The sequence below is a fragment of the Castor canadensis genome, chromosome 11 (assembly GCF_047511655.1).
Source record: "Castor canadensis chromosome 11, mCasCan1.hap1v2, whole genome shotgun sequence".
NCBI classification, from domain to species: domain Eukaryota; kingdom Metazoa; phylum Chordata; class Mammalia; order Rodentia; family Castoridae; genus Castor; species Castor canadensis.
In genome coordinates, this window is record NC_133396.1 from 17,152,765 (window position 1) to 17,170,022 (window position 17,258).

At 47.7% G+C, this 17,258-nt stretch overlaps 1 protein-coding gene and 1 long non-coding RNA gene across 4 annotated transcripts in view; one reads left to right on the forward strand and one right to left on the reverse strand.

Annotated features, from left to right (window-relative positions):
* Positions 1-530: 530 nt before the first annotated feature.
* On the forward strand, positions 531-14,383 carry Hrob (homologous recombination factor with OB-fold). Of its 3 annotated transcripts, none has more exons than XM_074045548.1 (9): positions 531-785; positions 1,677-1,727; positions 5,100-6,272; positions 7,585-7,668; positions 8,704-8,844; positions 9,374-9,727; positions 10,079-10,204; positions 11,935-12,055; positions 14,249-14,383. In XM_074045548.1, exons 1-9 carry the CDS (start codon positions 783-785, stop codon positions 14,338-14,340), a joined length of 2,145 nt encoding a protein of 714 aa, XP_073901649.1. In that variant the 5' UTR covers positions 531-782; the 3' UTR covers positions 14,341-14,383. The 3 variants fall into 3 exon arrangements, with proteins under 3 accessions (XP_073901649.1, XP_020020272.2, XP_073901648.1); XM_020164683.2 differs by lacking the exon at positions 531-785 and having other exon boundaries at positions 1,581-1,727; positions 9,374-9,482; positions 9,642-9,727; XM_074045547.1 differs by lacking the exon at positions 531-785 and having other exon boundaries at positions 1,581-1,727.
* LOC141413704 (uncharacterized) overlaps positions 1,568-17,258 on the reverse strand; it is a 28,838-nt gene continuing 13,147 nt past the window's right edge. Inside the window, exons 2-5 of the long non-coding RNA XR_012438512.1 lie at positions 10,331-10,454; positions 8,985-9,060; positions 5,447-5,538; positions 1,568-1,701 (exon numbers count right to left, since the gene is read on the reverse strand). This is a non-coding gene — a long non-coding RNA (uncharacterized lncRNA). The remainder of the gene's footprint in view (positions 1,702-5,446; positions 5,539-8,984; positions 9,061-10,330; positions 10,455-17,258) is intronic.

Genomic DNA, 17,258 nt, shown 5'->3' on the forward strand with positions numbered 1-17,258 from the left:
GGAGAGAAAAAGTGACAAGAGAAGAGCTGAGATCTAGTTTGAACCACAATGGATAAAAAGAATCAGACCAAGAACATCTTTGCTTGATAAGTGTGTTACAAGAATAGTCGAATGGAAGTCAGGTGTGGTAGTGCACGCCTGTAATCCCAGAACTCAGGAGGCTGAGGCAGGAAGATGTCGAGTTCAAAGCCAGTCTGTGCTACATACTCTGTCTCGACACAAAACCAAAACCAAAACCCCCAAGCAAAAAAGAACAGATGTTTGGATAGATGAACAGAGCGACAAGCACACCAGGTGGGTTCTGGTGAGGATGAAATCACGCCCCATATCCAGTCCCTAATGTGCTCGACTCAAGAGAGAGAGAAGCAGTACTGGGCATCACAGGCACAAGATTCCCCAACCTTCCCCACTACGGTAGGTAGCTTGCTCGGAGGGGCCCCTAGGGGGCGACCGAGAGCCTATCAATTTCCCCTTTAAGGCCGAGGCGGAAGGCTAGAAGGTGAAGGCTTTTGTGTCGTCGGAAGAGAAATAGGGCCTTTCCTTTAAGAGGGCGGAGACTGGTGTGGCGGCGACTTCGAATGTGGACTGGGGCTCCGGCCCCCCCAGCCTGCCGGCGACCCTCTCACAGCCTCCGCCGGGGTTGCAAAGGCGCTTTCCTCTGACTCTGCTGCCGAATTACCGTCTCCCAGAGTCCGACCCTTCCACCTGGGCCGAGTGCGAGGCGACCCCCCGAGCACGAGTGGGCCGCGCCAACTAACGGGCGGGAGCCCACCGTCGTCGCCATGGTAACGCCGCACCCCTCGTCTAGGTCACCTGGCTGCGGGTTCCAGCCCCTCACCCGCAGTTGCTGCAGGGCCTGGGTTGTGGGTGGTTCCGTGTAGTCTGGAGACCTGGGCTTGACACGGAGGCGCCTTCTCTCCCCACGCAGGTCCTCAGTTTCCCTCCTGTTGCCTAACTTCTCCCTTTGGAGAATTGTCCATCCTTCCCCGCGTGCTCAGACATCACTAGCTTTGAGAGCCACCCCTCCCCACGCACCCGCTCTGACCCTTGGACTCTTAGGGAAGGTCCCTGTTTTGGTAGCTCTGGCGGCTCTGGCATCTGGGGTCAGGAACAACCCTTAGCTCTGGGTTTAACCCTTACCTGGAAGTGGCCATAGCAGCTCTGCTGGCTAGAAAGAAGCAACCTGGAGTGGGGTATCCCATCCTCTTGGGTCCCTAGCTTTTCCCACATTGGGTTAGGTAAAAGGAAATCTCTGGCTTGATTCTCAGAAACCACGCCTCTGTGTCAGACGTGCTTGCATTTGTGGTAGTTTCCTTCTGTTTGACAAACCATGGGGACACTGCAACATTCGCAGGCCCATATGCACTGTGTGGATTCTAAAGACCTGCCCTTGATCCCCTGGGCAGCCTCCCAGCGTCCCCATACCCCCTACTAGGATTAATGCAGATGAATCTGAGTAGCTTCTATTATAAGAAAGTATTTTGAGTCTTTTAAATCTTTCATTAAATCCCATTTTTTTCTTTCTTCATCCCCGTTCCTCCCCCAGCGCTAGCAAAACACAAAAAAAAACAGTACACCTGATGGTCTTGTTAGAGCCAGAAAGAGACGCAGCGAGGACAGAATGTACTCGCAAATGGTGTTTCTCCTCAGCTTCAATTGCTTTGTTTTCCTTTCAGGCATGTAGTTTGCGGAAGCTATTTGCTGTGGAAGAGGAGTTTGAAGATGAGGTAAGGAATTGTTGGTGATCAGAAGTGGCAAAGAAGGGCTGAAGATGTAAACACCCAGATCTGGAACATTTTGAGGCAGCCCACACCAGCCTCCTTTTATTTGTGAGAAAATGAGAAATAATGAGAAATGTAAACAACTTCCTGGTGTGGTGGTTCATGGCTGTAATCCTAGCAGTGAGGAGGCTGAGGCAGGACGATGATGAGTTCCAGGCCAACCTGGGCTACATTGACCTTGTCTCAAAAAAAAAAGAAAAATGTAAATAACCTATTTTATTGCCTTACAAACAAACAAAAACCAGAGAAATGAGTAGCCTGATTGTCATACTTTCAAATTATAAGGGCATTTTTTTTCTGGAAGCTGCGTCATACCGATGGTTTAATTGACCTTCATGATAACTTACTTGAAGTGGGAAGAAAGTTTATAGACAGACAGAATAGTGTAAGAGATAGCACAGTTAACTGGGTAGCTTGAGGCCTTTGGTCATCAGCTGACCATGTGAACCAGGACAAACTACTTTATTTTCTGGCTTTCCACTTTCCCTTCTACAACATGAGGGACATTCTTCTGCCTCCAATGTTCTTCCCTTCGCTCTCTCTGGTCAGAAGATGAGGGATTAGACAAGGTTCAAAGCCTGCAAGTTAGACCCACCCTTGTCTAGGTCCTACCACATACTAATTGAATCAGAATTTCTGGGACTGACGGGTATTTCTACTGGCCATCAAGTGGCTATGAAACCAGGGCAAATTACATTGTGTGAGTTTCCCTGGGGGGTTCTGATGAGTATTTCTACAGTGCAGTCAGAGACCACTGAGCTAGATCTCCATAACTCTCTTGGCATTTGGAACCACCAGATCTAGTTTCATCCAAGAGGCTGGAAATCCTCCAATCCTTTTTGGAAAGAGGCAGATTTTAAGTAAAACCCAAAGAGGTAGGTTAACCTGCCTGAGAATACAGCACCAATGGTCAGAAGGACTCAGCCTCTGAGTCCAGGCTAATATACATGGAACTTATTAAACTACATTTTTTTTTTTTTTTTTTTTTAGTGGGATTGGGGTTTGAAGTCAGGGCTTTGCACTTGCAAAGCAGGTGCTCTACCTCTTGTGCCATACCTCTAGTCCATTTTGTCTGGGTTATTTTGGAGTTGGGGGGGGTGCATCTCAAGAACTATTTGCCTGGGCTGGCCACAAACTATGATCCTTTCAATCTCAGCCTCCCAAGTAGCTAAGATTACAGGCATGAGCCACCAGGGCCTGGCCTAAAGTAAATTTATAAAATAGAATTGTTCTATTTTACCAAGGACAAGCCGTTCAAAAGCTACTTTTTTTTTTTTGATAGAACCCAGGGTTTTGTGCATGTTGAACACATGCTTAATGCTTATCACTATGCTACACTCTGAGCACCCACAAAACTACTTTTTGTTTCCTGTGCTTTGCCTAAAAAAATTCTAAGAAGCCTAACTTGTCCTTGGTATTGTGGTGAATGCTACACCAGAGACCCTTCTCGTAGCCCAAACCCCAACCTTCCCTTCTTTTGAGGCTTTTTTTGTTTTTGGTGGAGGTACTGTGGAAAAAATCCAGGGCTAGAACATGTTAGGCAAGCACTTTATCAACTGAACCACATATATAGATTACTTTGAGGCTTTTAGAAGCTGAGGTTTGGAGGAAAAACTGACTTTCCTCAGATCTCTTAAAAGTCTTGGTAGTTGGGGATGTGGCTCAGTAGAAGAGCACTTGCCTAGCATGTGCAAGGCCCTGGGTTCCATCTTCAGCACTGAGGAAAAAAAAAGTCTCTGACTTGTTTTATTCATTTGGTCTCCAAGACACAGAGATTAGGGCATAGACAGGTTCTAGTTCTAATAATAATACCCAATCATAGGGCCATTGTGAAAATTCACTGAAAGAAGTCTAGTAAAATACCTACGTGATACTTGGCACCCAGTGAGGTTGCAAATGTTAATTTTTGTTATGTGGGGACCTGATCCTTTGTTTTTACTAATAATTCAATGTCAAGGAGATGTGTCCTTGTCTTTACCTTTCAGCTTTGGAGATATGTGATTACAAGCTGAAAAAGTAACTGTGAAAGTGGCCCTCTTGGGTCTTACCCGGTGATGAAAGAGTTGCCAGGCTGATATTAATGGAATTATCAGAAAGGACTGTGACCATTCAAGTTTGTGTTCACTGAAAATGGCAGGCCAGTCCCTTTCCCCACTCCCAAGGGACATGACATCATGTCTGAGAGTGAGCGCTTCAGGAGAAAAGGGACCCACCAACTCTCCAGGGTCACCAGGATTCTGTCATTCTAATTGTTGTTATTATTGCTAAACCCTAAGGTGGTCCTGCTGGAGTGTGGGACTCTCTTTGATAATACACAAAGCAGAGACATACCTTTTTCTAGCCCAGACAAGCCACTGTGGCAATAAGCAGTGAGGGTGGAGGGACCTTCCTGTCAGTTAAATCAGTGGTTCTGACTCAGAAACACCCTCAGAACAGGTCTGTTGCTCTGGAAGGTGTTAATATCACCTTGCTTCTTAACTGGAATCCATACTTAATTTAACTTGCTTAAAAAGCTATATTTAACTTCTGCCTGTTTTGTTGGATTAAGGGGCTTTTTGGCTTACTGAAGACCATGGGTATAAGTGTGTGTGTGTGTGTGTGTGTGTGTGTGTGTGTCTGTGTGTGTGTGTGTGTGTGTGTGTGTGTGTGTCTGTGTGTGTGTGTGTGTGTGTGGTGGGGGTAGGGAGTGGGCTAAGTACTGGCATCATGACCAGCTGGGTTTATCCCTATTGCATAGATTGGATACCAGAAAGCTCTTCTCCTTGAGATGGATGTGTGATCTTGGGTGGTTCCTTTGGCTCCTTGATGCCCTTGGATGTTTGCTTACATTATGAATTTCCCTATGAATGTACCCCATGAAGACCAGAGGGAGGGAAGCCACCTGAAGACTTAGCCTTAGAATATTTCTGATAGAAACCAGGTGGTAGGCTCATAGGCAAGATCAAAGATGGTAAGAAACACCACCATTGCATCTCTCTCTCTCTCTTTTTTTTTTTTTTGGTACTGGTTTGAACTCAGGGCCTCATACTTGCTACGCAGGCCACTGGGGCCATTCTGCCAGCCCGGTTTTGTGTTGGATATTTTTGAAATAGGGTCTTGCAAACTATTTGACTGGGGTTGGCTTTGAAACCGAGATCCTCCTGATCTCTGCCTCTTGAATTGCTAGGATTACAGGTGTGAGCCATGGGTGCCTGGCCAGAATAGCCTTTCATGTCTTGGTTTCTTGCATACATACGTAGACTCACATACCTTAACAGTAAAAGTAGAGTGTTTTTAAGTTTCCAGATGCAAAGACCTACTACCTCTGCTGCTTTGTAGGATTTCTTATCTGCTGTGGAGGATGCTGAGAACCAGTTTGTTGGTGCCCTGCCTGTGAATGCTGGGCGCCTGAGACCTGTTTCTTCCAAGCTCCAGGAGACTGTGCAGGCACAGTCATTGCACTCTCCTGCTCCTTCAGAGGTTTTGAGCCTGCCAGCATTGGGAACCTGTCTCCCTAACCTCAGCGGGTCCAGAGCCATCAGGGATCCATCTTCCATAGGAACAGCCCACCTAAGGCCTGTCTCGACTTCCAGCAGCTGGACTGGCAATCAGAGGAGAATGATGGTGACAGAAGTGCTCCAGAAACCAGCTGGACTCCCATCCTCAGCCCCACACCATGTACTTACCTTTGAGAGGCATCAGTGGGGCATTGGTGGCTTTGAGGGGCCTGAACAAGATGAATTTGATGAAGTCCTGGCAAACATGGAACTGGAGGGAACTGGCATGGAACAGGAACTTGGAGTTAACAGTGAGGCTACACATATCCCACCAGCCCAGCAGCAGCAGGAGGACCCAGTACTGGCTAAAAAGGCCCGGGTAGCCGATCTGAGTAAATCTTGCCTGAAGGGACCCAGGCCTGCCACCTGCACAACTGATGTCATGTCAGTCCAGGGTGAGCGTCTGGAGCCTATTGGCTGCAGGACTCCTCGGCCCTACTTGAGACCTGTTGCTGCTGGTAACCTTCCTGTCCCAACTACCTCAGCAGTTCCCACTCAGCAACCCCACTGGGAAGTCTATATCAAGGGCCCCCCAGTTCCAGCACACCAGCTTCTTCAAGCTGCTGGAGGCTCCAGTCAGAGCAGCCCTCAAAATCGTTTGCCCAGACAGCCATTTCAGTCTCCCAATGCCTGGTTAAGTGGCAAATCTCATTTTCCTGGACCTCGAACTCCCAACTCCAACTGTTCTACTCCCTCAAGGACCAGCTCTGCAGTATCTCCTCAGGGGCCTTTGCAATCCCGAGCTTCAATGTCTTCTGTTGAGTCTCCTATTGGCACCACAAAAGGTCTCCATTCCTCCCCGGTTCCCCAGGCAGCTCTGCAAACGCCCATAGTCACCAACCACCTGGTGCAGCTGGTCACTGCTGCCAGCCGAACACCTAAGCAGCCCACTCGCCTCTTCACCCGAGCCAAAACACGCCGCTTCCCTGGCCCAGCAGGGCTCCTGCCTCACCAGGTGAGTGACCTGGTTCTCAGGGATGCTGGGACCAAGGGAGAGAAGCAATGGTCCAGCCCTAGAATATCTTCCCTCCTGGAGGGCAGGAAGGAAGTAAAGAAAGGGATGGTTTGCAAAGCTTTATTTATTTTTATTATCAGGGCCTCATGCTTGCCAGACAGGTGCTGTACCGCTTGAGCCACTCTGCCAGTCCTGCAAAGCTTTAAAAGAACTGAAAGAAGAGTAGGGGTACAGTACTTGCCTAGCAGGTTTGAGACTCTGGGCTCAATCACAGCATTGCAAAGGAAAAAAATGGGGGGGGGGGAAATGCTTGAAAATCCACCCATGAAAAAGATCCTGAAGGCTCTGAGAACTTCCTCATTTTCATGTATTTGTTGAGTGTCTACTGTTTACTAGCACTAGGGTAGGAAGATACATTCATATTTGCTAAGGAGTAGATATTGGGCAATTTGCTTGGAACTGAGAACACAAAGATTAAAGACAAATAGTGCCTGTCCTAAGCTGCTTAATGTGTATTGGAAGAAATGGGTGTGAACAAATCATGATGAACAAAGAGCACAGAGCACCGTGTAAGTAGGCGTCATTCTCTAGCTCTGCCTTGGGCTTACCGAATGGCTCTGGGTAGGTAAGTAGGTTCATAGGTGGGAGAAAGGGGAGCTGTGTTGAGTACAGTTCAGCAGGGGGAAGACAGAGGCCTAAGAGCAGGTGCTCTTCAAAGATCTAGGGAAGAGTTTACTGTGGCTGGTGTTTGGGTCCAACATGAGGAGGCTGGGGCTGCAAAGGAGATGCCCTGCTAAGAGTTTGTGTTTAAGCAGTGGTGGAAGGACAGGATCTGTCAAATCCCAGGTAGTTGGGCTCTGAGGCTGTGGTCTGGTTATGATAGTGTGTACCCTTTCTCTCCTCTTAAGGGTGTCTGGAACAATCGGCTTGCTAGTTCCCTTTCCCTGGCACTTTAAGAGAAATCCAAGGAGGCAGTCTATGTTCCTCCTGGACTGGTTCTTCCTGGAAGGGAGGGTTAGGATCCTGGGAAGGGACTTGGCAAAAGTCTCCTCTATTTGGGTCACTGCCCCCTTCAGGCAGCCCTGGGCTTTGCTCTGGGCCAGCTCTAGCTTCCTTACATTCCCAAAACGATCCCCAAAGTCTTTTTTGAGCTGCCAACAAGGCTCCTGAGACTGCGTTAGGAGAGATGTAATATGTGTTAATTGTTCCTGATAGTTTCCTGAACTCATTATGTAACCCAGACAGGACGCTGTACTTGTAAATAACAGCTGCTGAGTTTGCTCTCGCCTTCTCCTTCTCTCTCCCCTCTTAGCATAGTGGGAAGAATCTAGAGGAGATCATGGTTTCCATGCCCCAGACTCCAACTCATGGTGCTCTGGCTAAATTCCGGACAGAGGTAACTTCTTCCATGCAGATGTTCATTCCTGATCATCATTTGAGAGTTGGGGGCCAGGAAGGGGGGGCGGCATCCCGTCATTTCAGGAGTCAAGACTCAGTTAATGCTACCAGACCTATACCAAAGGGCATCTGGGGAAGGCAGCAATTTTACTGGCATTAAGTGAGGCCCATCCTGATGCCAGCCAGGCATTAACCAATGCCATGGGTCCAGCCTTCTTTCCAATCTAAAAAATAAAGTTCCAGTTAGCACCATCTTTCCCCAGGGGAGGATAATGTAATAAGCATTATGAGATGGTATCTCAGAAACCCTTCCTCAGGTTTCTGGGAACTAAGCTGGGAAGATCTGCCTTCATCTTGACTCCTGGGAGTTCCCTTTCTGTGGGTGAGAACAGCTTCCCACCTCCCTACCTTCAGACCCACTTCTCTTCTAATTCTCCCTAGGACTTCTATTTGCTATAGCTCCCCAGATCCAAAGTAGTTAATAGGCATCTGGATTCAAAGCAGTTATTAATATAAGAAGGTTAATAGTTAATATAAGAAAGTTAAAAGTTAACCCAAATAAAATGACAGAATTTGAAATGGCTAAGACACTCTGGAAGCCTGTAAATATATGTGGGGGATCCCTACTCCTAAGACTTTTCAAGTCTGTTAACAGAGATAAGCATGGATACTTTTTGCTTCAATGTAATTAAAGTCAGGACCTTATTTAAAGAAAATAAGAAAAATAGGACTGGTGGAGTAGCTCAAATGGTAGAGTACTTGCCTAGCAAACATGAGGCCCTGAGTTCAAATCCCAGTACCACCAAAAAGAAGAAGTACCTTGGCTCTAGCTGCTTAGCGAAAAATGTGTAGCAAGATTTCCTGAGCCACTTTCTGGCCTTGAAGATAATTGAGGGGATAGACTATAGCCACCAAGCTCCAGTTTTTCCTAGGAATTCACCATTCCTCTCCCACCCTTCTGGTCTGTCTTAGTCAAGGTTCTGTTGCAAGGAAGACCCACTAACATAGACTCCCCTGTGCTCTGTGGTGCCAGATCATTGCTAGTTCCCAGAGGTCGGTGGAGGAGGATTTTGGGCAAGGGCCCTGGCTGACTATGAAATCCACTTTGGGCTTGGATGAGAGAGACCCCACCTGCTTTCTCTGTACCTACAGCATTGTCATGGTGCTGCGGAAGGTAACGATTCTGAGTGGTGAGACCCAACAGACTGTTTTTCTCCTTTCTCCCACCTTCTACCCCACTCTACCTTAGGAAGGGGCTGTCTGCTCCCTCTTACCCCAGACGTGTCCTGAGGGTTGTATCTTTCACTTTCCTACCTTTTCGTTGTCACCCACAGTAATGAGCATAAGAAGGAGAGAGTAGGTTCTGGGCACGCCTTTGCACTTCTGGGCCCTGGATGGAAATGGGGGAGGGAGAGGAACACATTATTATCTAGAGAGCTCCCCAGTGATCAAGGCCATATGCAGATACATATTAGTACATGTGCCAACACATGCCTGTTGTCGACCTGCCATGATAGAGTGATATGGGATGGCAGGGTAGATAAATGAAGGACCTGCCAGCTTTAGGCTTACCAAGTAGGAGATGACATGTACCCTTCCAACTACCAGCATTGCCATCCCCTGGTTGCCCTTGCACACTTAGGGGCCTGGGAAGTTATAGGTGGGCCATGGCTAGCTCAGTGAATGCCTCTCTTTGTAAGCAGGCAGCCCTGAAGCAGCTCCCCAGGAACAAGGTCCCCAACATGGCAGTGATGATCAAGTCTCTGACTCGGAGCACAGTGGATGCCAGTGTGGTTTTTAAGGACCCCACAGGTAAGGAGTCCTGGAAATGTCTCAAGTTTGGAAGTCAAGATGAAGAGAAGTCATCTGCACCATTTTCAGATGGGATAATTGAGGCCATTTCCTGGCCAGGGCTCAAACCAGTTGCTGTTACCCTGGACCCTGAGACTGACCACTATGTGGTGTTTGCAGGAGAGATGCAGGGGACCGTGCACAGGGTGCTGTTAGAGACACGCCAGAATGAGCTGAAGCCTGGCTCAGTGCTGCTGCTGAAGCAGGTAGGGGAGCTCCAAGTGGGGGCATGCCCTGGACTGACTGTCTGTCTTTACCTGGCTCGCTGCATTTCCTCCCAATGCCCAAGCAAGGAGTGGCCAGACCATTACTAGGATCTGGTTTGCTGGAGCCAAGAGCAGGCCTATGGCCCTTGAACTGCTCCTGCTGTTCAGGTGTAAATAGGGGTGGAGGGTTGGGTGGTAAGTGGTTCCACTCTAGCACCAAGGCCAGGGCAGGGGCTATTTGTGTGATTCTGGTGCAGAGGATACCAAGAAGAGGCAGGCAGGTACCAGGTGGCCACCTGGAAGCACCCAGTGCTCCATCAGGACACTGACCTTCCCTTTCCTCAACTCCAGATTGGAGTGTTTTCTCCTTCACTCCGAAATCACTACCTCAATGTGACACCCAACAACCTGGTCCATATTTACAGCCCAGATTCCAGGGACGGGAACTTCTTCAAGCCCTCTCAGCCTTTCCCCAAGGTAAGATGGGCAGAATCAAGGGGCCTAATGGAGCAGTTCTTCTGCTGGGTCTTCTTATTTCTTCCTCTCTTCTACCCAAGGGAGCAGAGGTATGAAGGAGGCAGTTGCCCTGAGGTGAAGAAGTACCTTTGGGGACAGGATTATCTCCTCCTGTCCCTGGTCCAGCCGCCTGCCAGATGGCTCAGTAACAGTACCTTCAGGAGCAGCTGGCTTCTTGGTGATCCCTGTGTCTGATGGCAGGCTTGAACACCTGAGAGGGGAGGAGTTACTTGAGAACTAACCAGGGTGAGGGCCCGTCAGAGGAGGGGGATGTGACTGGCAGAAATGACAAACAGAAGGTCAAACTTGCTCCAGGTGACATTGCAGAGAGCAGTAAGTTACAAATGATATGTCAAGTGAGCCAGCACTTGCTCTGCCTCTTCCCTTCTGGCCTCTGCCTCTGCTCAATGAGGTGGAAACCACTGCACAGTGCCCTAGGAGAACACCCCTTGTCTTAGGAAACTAGGCAAGCATTTGGTGTCTCTGGGAGGTGAGGATGGGGTTCCAGGCAGCTTCATTCCTGGGTGAGAGTGCAGAGTCCAGGTTTGACTTGGGATCCCAGAGGACAGGAGATCTAGGTCTTGTCCAAGTTCTGCTGATAATTTCTACTGTGATCTTGGGCAAGTCCTGTCCCTTTCCCTGCTGTTGCATCATCTGCAGAACAAGTATGTTAGACTTGATGACCTCTAGTCAACTCGAATCTGTAGCTCTAATTTTTCACTTATATTTCCTTATCTTTCCCCTGAATCCCTCCACATTCTCTTAAAATTACCCTACCTCTAAGAAATAGTCTTCATTTTTCTTTTAAATTTCTGGTCATTCATACTCATTGAAATAACAGAATAAGCAAAAAATGAAACTCACCCTTTCTTCTTTCATTCCCTAATTAAAGCTAATCATAGGACTGGAGGCATGGCTCAAGCTGTAGGAGGCATGGCTCAAGCTGTAGAGCAACTGCTTTGTAAGCATGAAGCCCTGAGTTCAAACCCCAGTCCCACCAAAAAAACATGCTACTTACTACTATACTGTGAAAACTTTCCCATGCTTAAAATAAATTTCTTTGCTGGGTGCTGATGGCTCACGCCTGTAATCCTAGCTACTCAGGAGACAAAAGAGCAGGAGGATTGCAATTTGAAGCCAACCCAGGCAAATAGTTTGCAAGACCCCATCTCAAAAAACCCATCACAAAAAAAGGGCTGGTGGAGTGGCTCACGGTGTAGACCCTGAGTTCAAATTCTAGTACCACATCCAAAAAAAAAAAAAAGTTAACAGTTGAATTACTGGTTTTATTTTATTTATTTGTGATAACTGTTTTTCGTTTTGTTTTTTAGTGCTTGCAAAGCAGGTACTCTACCACTTGAGCAACACCTCTAGTCCATTTTGCTCTAGTTCTTTTGGAGATGGGGGTCTTGGAAACTGTTTGCCTGTCTGGCCTCGAACCTCAATCCTTCCAATCTCAGCTTCTCAAATAGCTAGGCTGGTGCCCGGCTTGTTTTGTTTGAATTATGTGCTATTTTGAGTGTTTGGTATTTCACCTCCCTCCCTGGGTGACCCTGGCCCCCACCATATTCCTCCATCATGTCTCTTTCCTGAATCCCCACCCATCTCTTGGAGGTTGTGTGGATACGGCTGGTACCATCCAGAGGGGTTTCAGGAGCATGGGCATTGGTAACCAGATCCTCTGTCCCCAGGATCCAGGAAGCTTCCATGGCAGCCTCCAGCCTGATATGGCTGTAAAGCCCACAGAAGACCTCAGAACTGCACAGATCCCAGAGGCAGGGGTGTCCCCTGAGGAAGAACTCTCAGAAGCAGGTAAGGTAGTCAGCCTATTAAGATCAGGAGAGGCTCTATTTCCTCTGATGCAGCTCAGCCATGGTCCTAACTGCATCTTATTCCTCCTCCTGTGAGTCTTTTAATATTATTTTTTATTTTTTACTATTTTTTTGGGGGTGAGACTGGGATTTGAACTCAAGGCTTCACACTTGCAAAGCAGGCCCCCTATTACTTGAGCCACACCTCCAGCCCTTCTTGTGAGTCTTTGGATCTTAACATAATCTCACAGAAATTGATACAGTGTCTGATTTGGCAAAGGCTGCAGGCCACAAACTAGTTAACAGTGTGAAACAAGTCACATAAAGTGTGACCCACATGTCTCCCCATTTTGAGACTATATGGGGTCAGCCACAGGAGGGAACATTGTGCGCTACTTGTCAGGGTGGACAGGTGCTGTCTGTGTGTCAGGCTTTTGAGTCTTCTGTGGGTTGACGACCAGACCATGGAGGCAGATTTCCTCATTCTAGCTTAAGTTCAGAAGCCCTCCAGAAAGTGCTGAGGAATCACATATCCATTTAGTTTGGGGGACCAGGACACAACCCTGAGAAGCCCAAATGCAGAGCTCTTGTATATAGGCAACAGGAGGGCTTATCAATAGCTGAAGCCAGCACAGTTCCAGGGTCACTTCCTTAGCTTTTGATTCTAAAAATTAACCCTATCTGGCCCCAAAGACATAGGATTATGGGTAGGTGTCTCACATAACCAAATCCACAGTATACCAACAGATAAACCACAAGGCCATTTATTTATGTCCTATGAAGGTATCAGCTCCTATGCTAGAGTCTTCCATAGTCTGTAATCTTATACTCTGCTCTTGTAAGTAAGTTTGATGACAAAGGCCAGTCATCATCAGAAGAGGTTGCTGGTGGTCTTGAAGCAAGAGTGAGGAGTTAGCTCTAGAGTATGGGGGCTGATGTTATAGCTCCAGAGTAGGGAAAGACCTGTTGAGCAGGCAGCTGCTAGTGGTACATAGACAGGGCTGGAGACTAAATACAAATTCTTGCTCTGTTTCTCAGTTTTCTAGCCCACTCCTCATTCCCCTTTATTTCCCATGGGGTTTCTCTAGCCAGTCATAGAGTAGCTAGTGCAGGGCAACCACTTTTTGCTGTAAGCAAATTCCAGCCCTTCTTTCCTGAGTATAGTGCTGGTACTTAAATTGTTGAATGCTCCCAAACAAACTTCTCTCCTTCCTTTCAGCAGCAGTGTTTATTGAGTGCTCTTGCCAGAATTAGGGGCTAGACTGAGTTCTCCCAGGGCCTCCTGATCCTATCCAGGAAGTGGACTTTTCTAGTTGGCAGCATGAGTCCACTCACCTTGGGCAGGTTGCTTCACTTCATTAAACCTTGTTCTCCAGGTAAAGTGGGGTTTATCAAAGAAACCACCATGAACTGCCCTGTAAAGGGCTGTTGAAGCACAGAGCAAGCACTCAGTCTCAGTAAGTACTAGCTGCTATTGTTAACAAAAAGCATATCAATAGAGATTACTGAGGTCAGCTCTGTTACGAAGTTCTTAGGTATAAGCACCACATCTGAGAAGTACAGTTAGTGCTCAGGCACTATGGGGTTTCTCTACTGTCAGCTGAGAACCCAGAGCATGAACTGTGTAATTCTGAACACATCTGATGACTCTTTCTCCCACCATCCGATGAGAGGGTTGTAGGAGGCACCCTCAGAAGTCTTCCTGCTCACACTGTGCCTCTGGGTAGGAGAGGAACAATTGTGGCCCAGGGGTGGGGGGATCCCCTTCCTTACCATAATGGCCTAGGGATTATGTCCTGCTAGGTTTGTTGTTTTTATTTGCTTTTGTGGTGCTGGGGATCAAACCCAGGGCCCGTACATGGTAGGCAAACTTTCTACCACTGAGTTCTATCTCCAGCCCCTGCCATACACTTTTTTTTTTTTTTTAACAATCCTTCTGCCTCAGCCTCCTAAACGCTAGGATTATAGGCTTTCACCATCATTCCAGCTATGTTTTGCCTTTTTTTGTGTGTGTGTTTGTGGGGAGCAGAAGGAAACTCAGCCCACCAGGATGGGCACTACTGTGCAGTGGGAAGCCACCGTCCTGGCTATACTGCCAGACCTAGGCCCTCTTGAAGGGGAGGAGCTTTAGATGTGAGTCATGTGGAACTCTAATTTTGTCACTGAAGCTATCCTTCCCCATCTCCCTCTGCAGATGACCTAGATGGACTCCTGAGTGAGCTCCCTGAGGACTTTTTCTGTGGGCCCAGCAGTTTGGATTGTCCCAAGGCAGGACACCCACCATGAGAAAGCAGCCCTCTCCGGTCTCAAGCACAGCTCTGAGTGGAACTGGTCACATCCAAAAGAGAAAAGGCCAGCCCTACTGGAGACTAGACAAGGTTCAGGGCTTCTGTGGTGCCCCTAGCACCACAGACGCTTTCCCTGAGAACAACTTCACCTGATTCTGCACTACTGTGACTTCCTAAGGCATTGGCATTCTAAAACTCAGCACAAGACTGGCTCTCTTACCTTTCTGTCCTTCATAGCCCTCTTGTGCATCGTTCCTTCTCCTCCTGCCAAAAGGAAAGGTGTGCCCCTCTCCCACTTCAGCTTAACTTTAGAGAACATTGGGCCTAGTTTCCTTGTCCCTTTACTCTCCAGTCTCCAGATAGCTGAAGGACTGAGAGAAGCTACACCACAGCAATGGTGACCTGAGGCCTTAGCTGATCTGTGCCCACAGTTCCCAGGTGTGGGCTTGGGGGTACAGGCTGTTGTGTACCTGGTTCTGAAATAAAGCAGCTCTTGTTTCACCTGCTCCTCCTCCTTCCAACTCTGCCCTCACATGTCTTGCTGGCCCTATCAAAGCAGGGTACAGGCTAGGGCAGAGCCATGCAACTCTGGTTCTCTTTGTCTGTTTCTCTTTTATGTACTTTTTCTCTTAAACAGGTTTTTTGTTGTTTTTTTTTTGTGTGGTGCTGGAGTTTGAATTCAGGACCTACACCTTGAGCCACTCCACCAGCCCTTTTTTGTGTTGGGTTTTTTCAAGATAGGGTCTCACAAACTATATGCCTGGGCTGGCTTCAAACTGTGATCCTCCTGATCTCTGCCCTCCCCCCATAGGTGTGAGCCACTGGTGCCAAGCTCTTAAACAGTTTTAAATTTACAGAATTGCAAAAATACTAGAGTTTCCATGTATTCCACATCCAGTTTCTCCTATTAATTAATATATTAACATGATAGCTTTATCCTTTTTTTTGCAATACTGGAGATTGAACTCGGTTTTCTTGAGCCATGCCTCTAGTCCTTTTTTTGCTTTTAGTTTGTTTTTCAGATAAGGTCTCAAGCTAACTTTGGGCTGGCAACCAACCTCAATCTTGTTACCTCTGCCTTCCAAGTAGTAGGGATTATAGGCTTGTGCCACCACACACAGTCCTAAGGAAGACTTTTTTGGGGGCAGTACTTGGGTTTGAACTCAGGGGCTTGCACTTGGCTAGGCAGGCACTCTACCACTTGAGCTATTCTGCCAGCCCTGTTTTTTGGGAATTTTTTGGTGGGACTGTGGGTTGAACTCAGAGCTTTAAGCTCACAAAGCAGGTGCTCTACCACTTAAGCCACACCTCCTGTTGTTTTTGAATTGGGGTCTTGCTATAGCCCAGGTTGTCTGGAACTTAGGCTCCTCCTGCTTCTGCCTCCTGAGTGCTGGGATTACAGGAATGAATACCATACCCAGCTCCATGTTATCACATTAGTGAACCAATATTGATACACTATCATTTACTAAATTCCAGATACTTTTCAAATTTACTGTTTCCCCTCATATCTTTTCTCTATTTTAGAATCCCATCTAGGATCCCATATTACAGTTAATGTCTCTTTAGGCCCCTTATCTATGGCAGCTTCTTAGGCTTTTTGATGACCTCAACAGTTCTGAGAGGTCCTATGGGTTACCCCTCTATTAGGATTTGTCTGGTGTTTTTCTCATGCTTAGACCAGGTGAGCCACTGGCACCCAGCTACCTAAATTATTTTGAATTCTTCTGCAAGGGAGATTTGTCTTGTGTCCCTTTATTTAGTTGTTCATTGATATCATATGAGCTCAGGTATTTATTTTATATCCAATACTACTTTATTTTGTTGCCAAGTAACACATTTTTAAAAATTAATTTATTTTTTATGGTACTGGGAGTTGAACTCAGGGCCTCATATTTGCTAGGCAGGTGCTCTACCGCTTGAGCCACTCTGCCAGCCTGCCAAGTAACTCTTCATTGCTGTATCACCTTTCAGACCAGTGTTGGACAAAAGCATGTGTGGGGCATAAAAGGTCTAATTATTCAAGTTGCCAACCTTATTTTCTTTTCCAGAATGCAGGGCAAAAAGGAAAACTCTCCCAGCTCATAGGTGAGAGGAATCAAGCTCGAGCCCAGTTTGACTGCCAGCCTCCCCTGCCTCAGCCTTCTCTAAGCAGCTGGGAACCAGGAGCCTCCCCTGGGCATGGGTCTGGCACTGCTCTGGGAGGGGGCACTAATCTCCCTTTTCCTGTAGAGAGGCTGACCCCATGGATCCTTGTCTTAAGGGTGAAGTGAACAAGTGCCTGGAGAACTCTGTGTTCAGTTGGCTGTTGGTTGCAGAGGGCCCTGCTCCAGAAGGCTTTTGTGCTTGTAGGCTAGGGCAGGAAAGAGCTAACTCCCCAACCCCTTGCCCCTTCATGTTCTTGTTCAGTGTTCATACCTGAGTATATCATGTACTTCTTCCACCTGATGCTAATGCCCCAGCTCTGCCTCTGTGGCTTAGATCTGGGCCAGGGCCCATCTACACATGGTGGTCCTGCAGCTAAACGACTCTAGGTCCTTGTCTGCAGTGTTCTTCCCCACTCTGGATGCCCCTGAGGCCTGTTCTCCAATGCCCAGTCTTCACTGATCCCAAACAGCTTCATGTCTGGGTTTCTTGGGTGCTTCATTGCCCCACAGGCTCTGAGCTCCCACAGAAGGCAGGCTGGGCACTGTTCCCTTCAGTACAACTTTTGGGCTCCTGTGGGCTCATGGGCAAGTTGAAATAAAGGCTGCCTTTTTCTGCCCTCAGGAAGCTACACCTTAAGGCTTGTGTGACAAGGCAGGGAGAGGTTGGGCTGTGACTATTGGGTGCCTTAGGGAATAAAGGTACACCTACCACCTTGCCCCTCTTGGCCCCACCCAGCCTTGCCAGACTCCCAACCCTGGGAACCTAGCT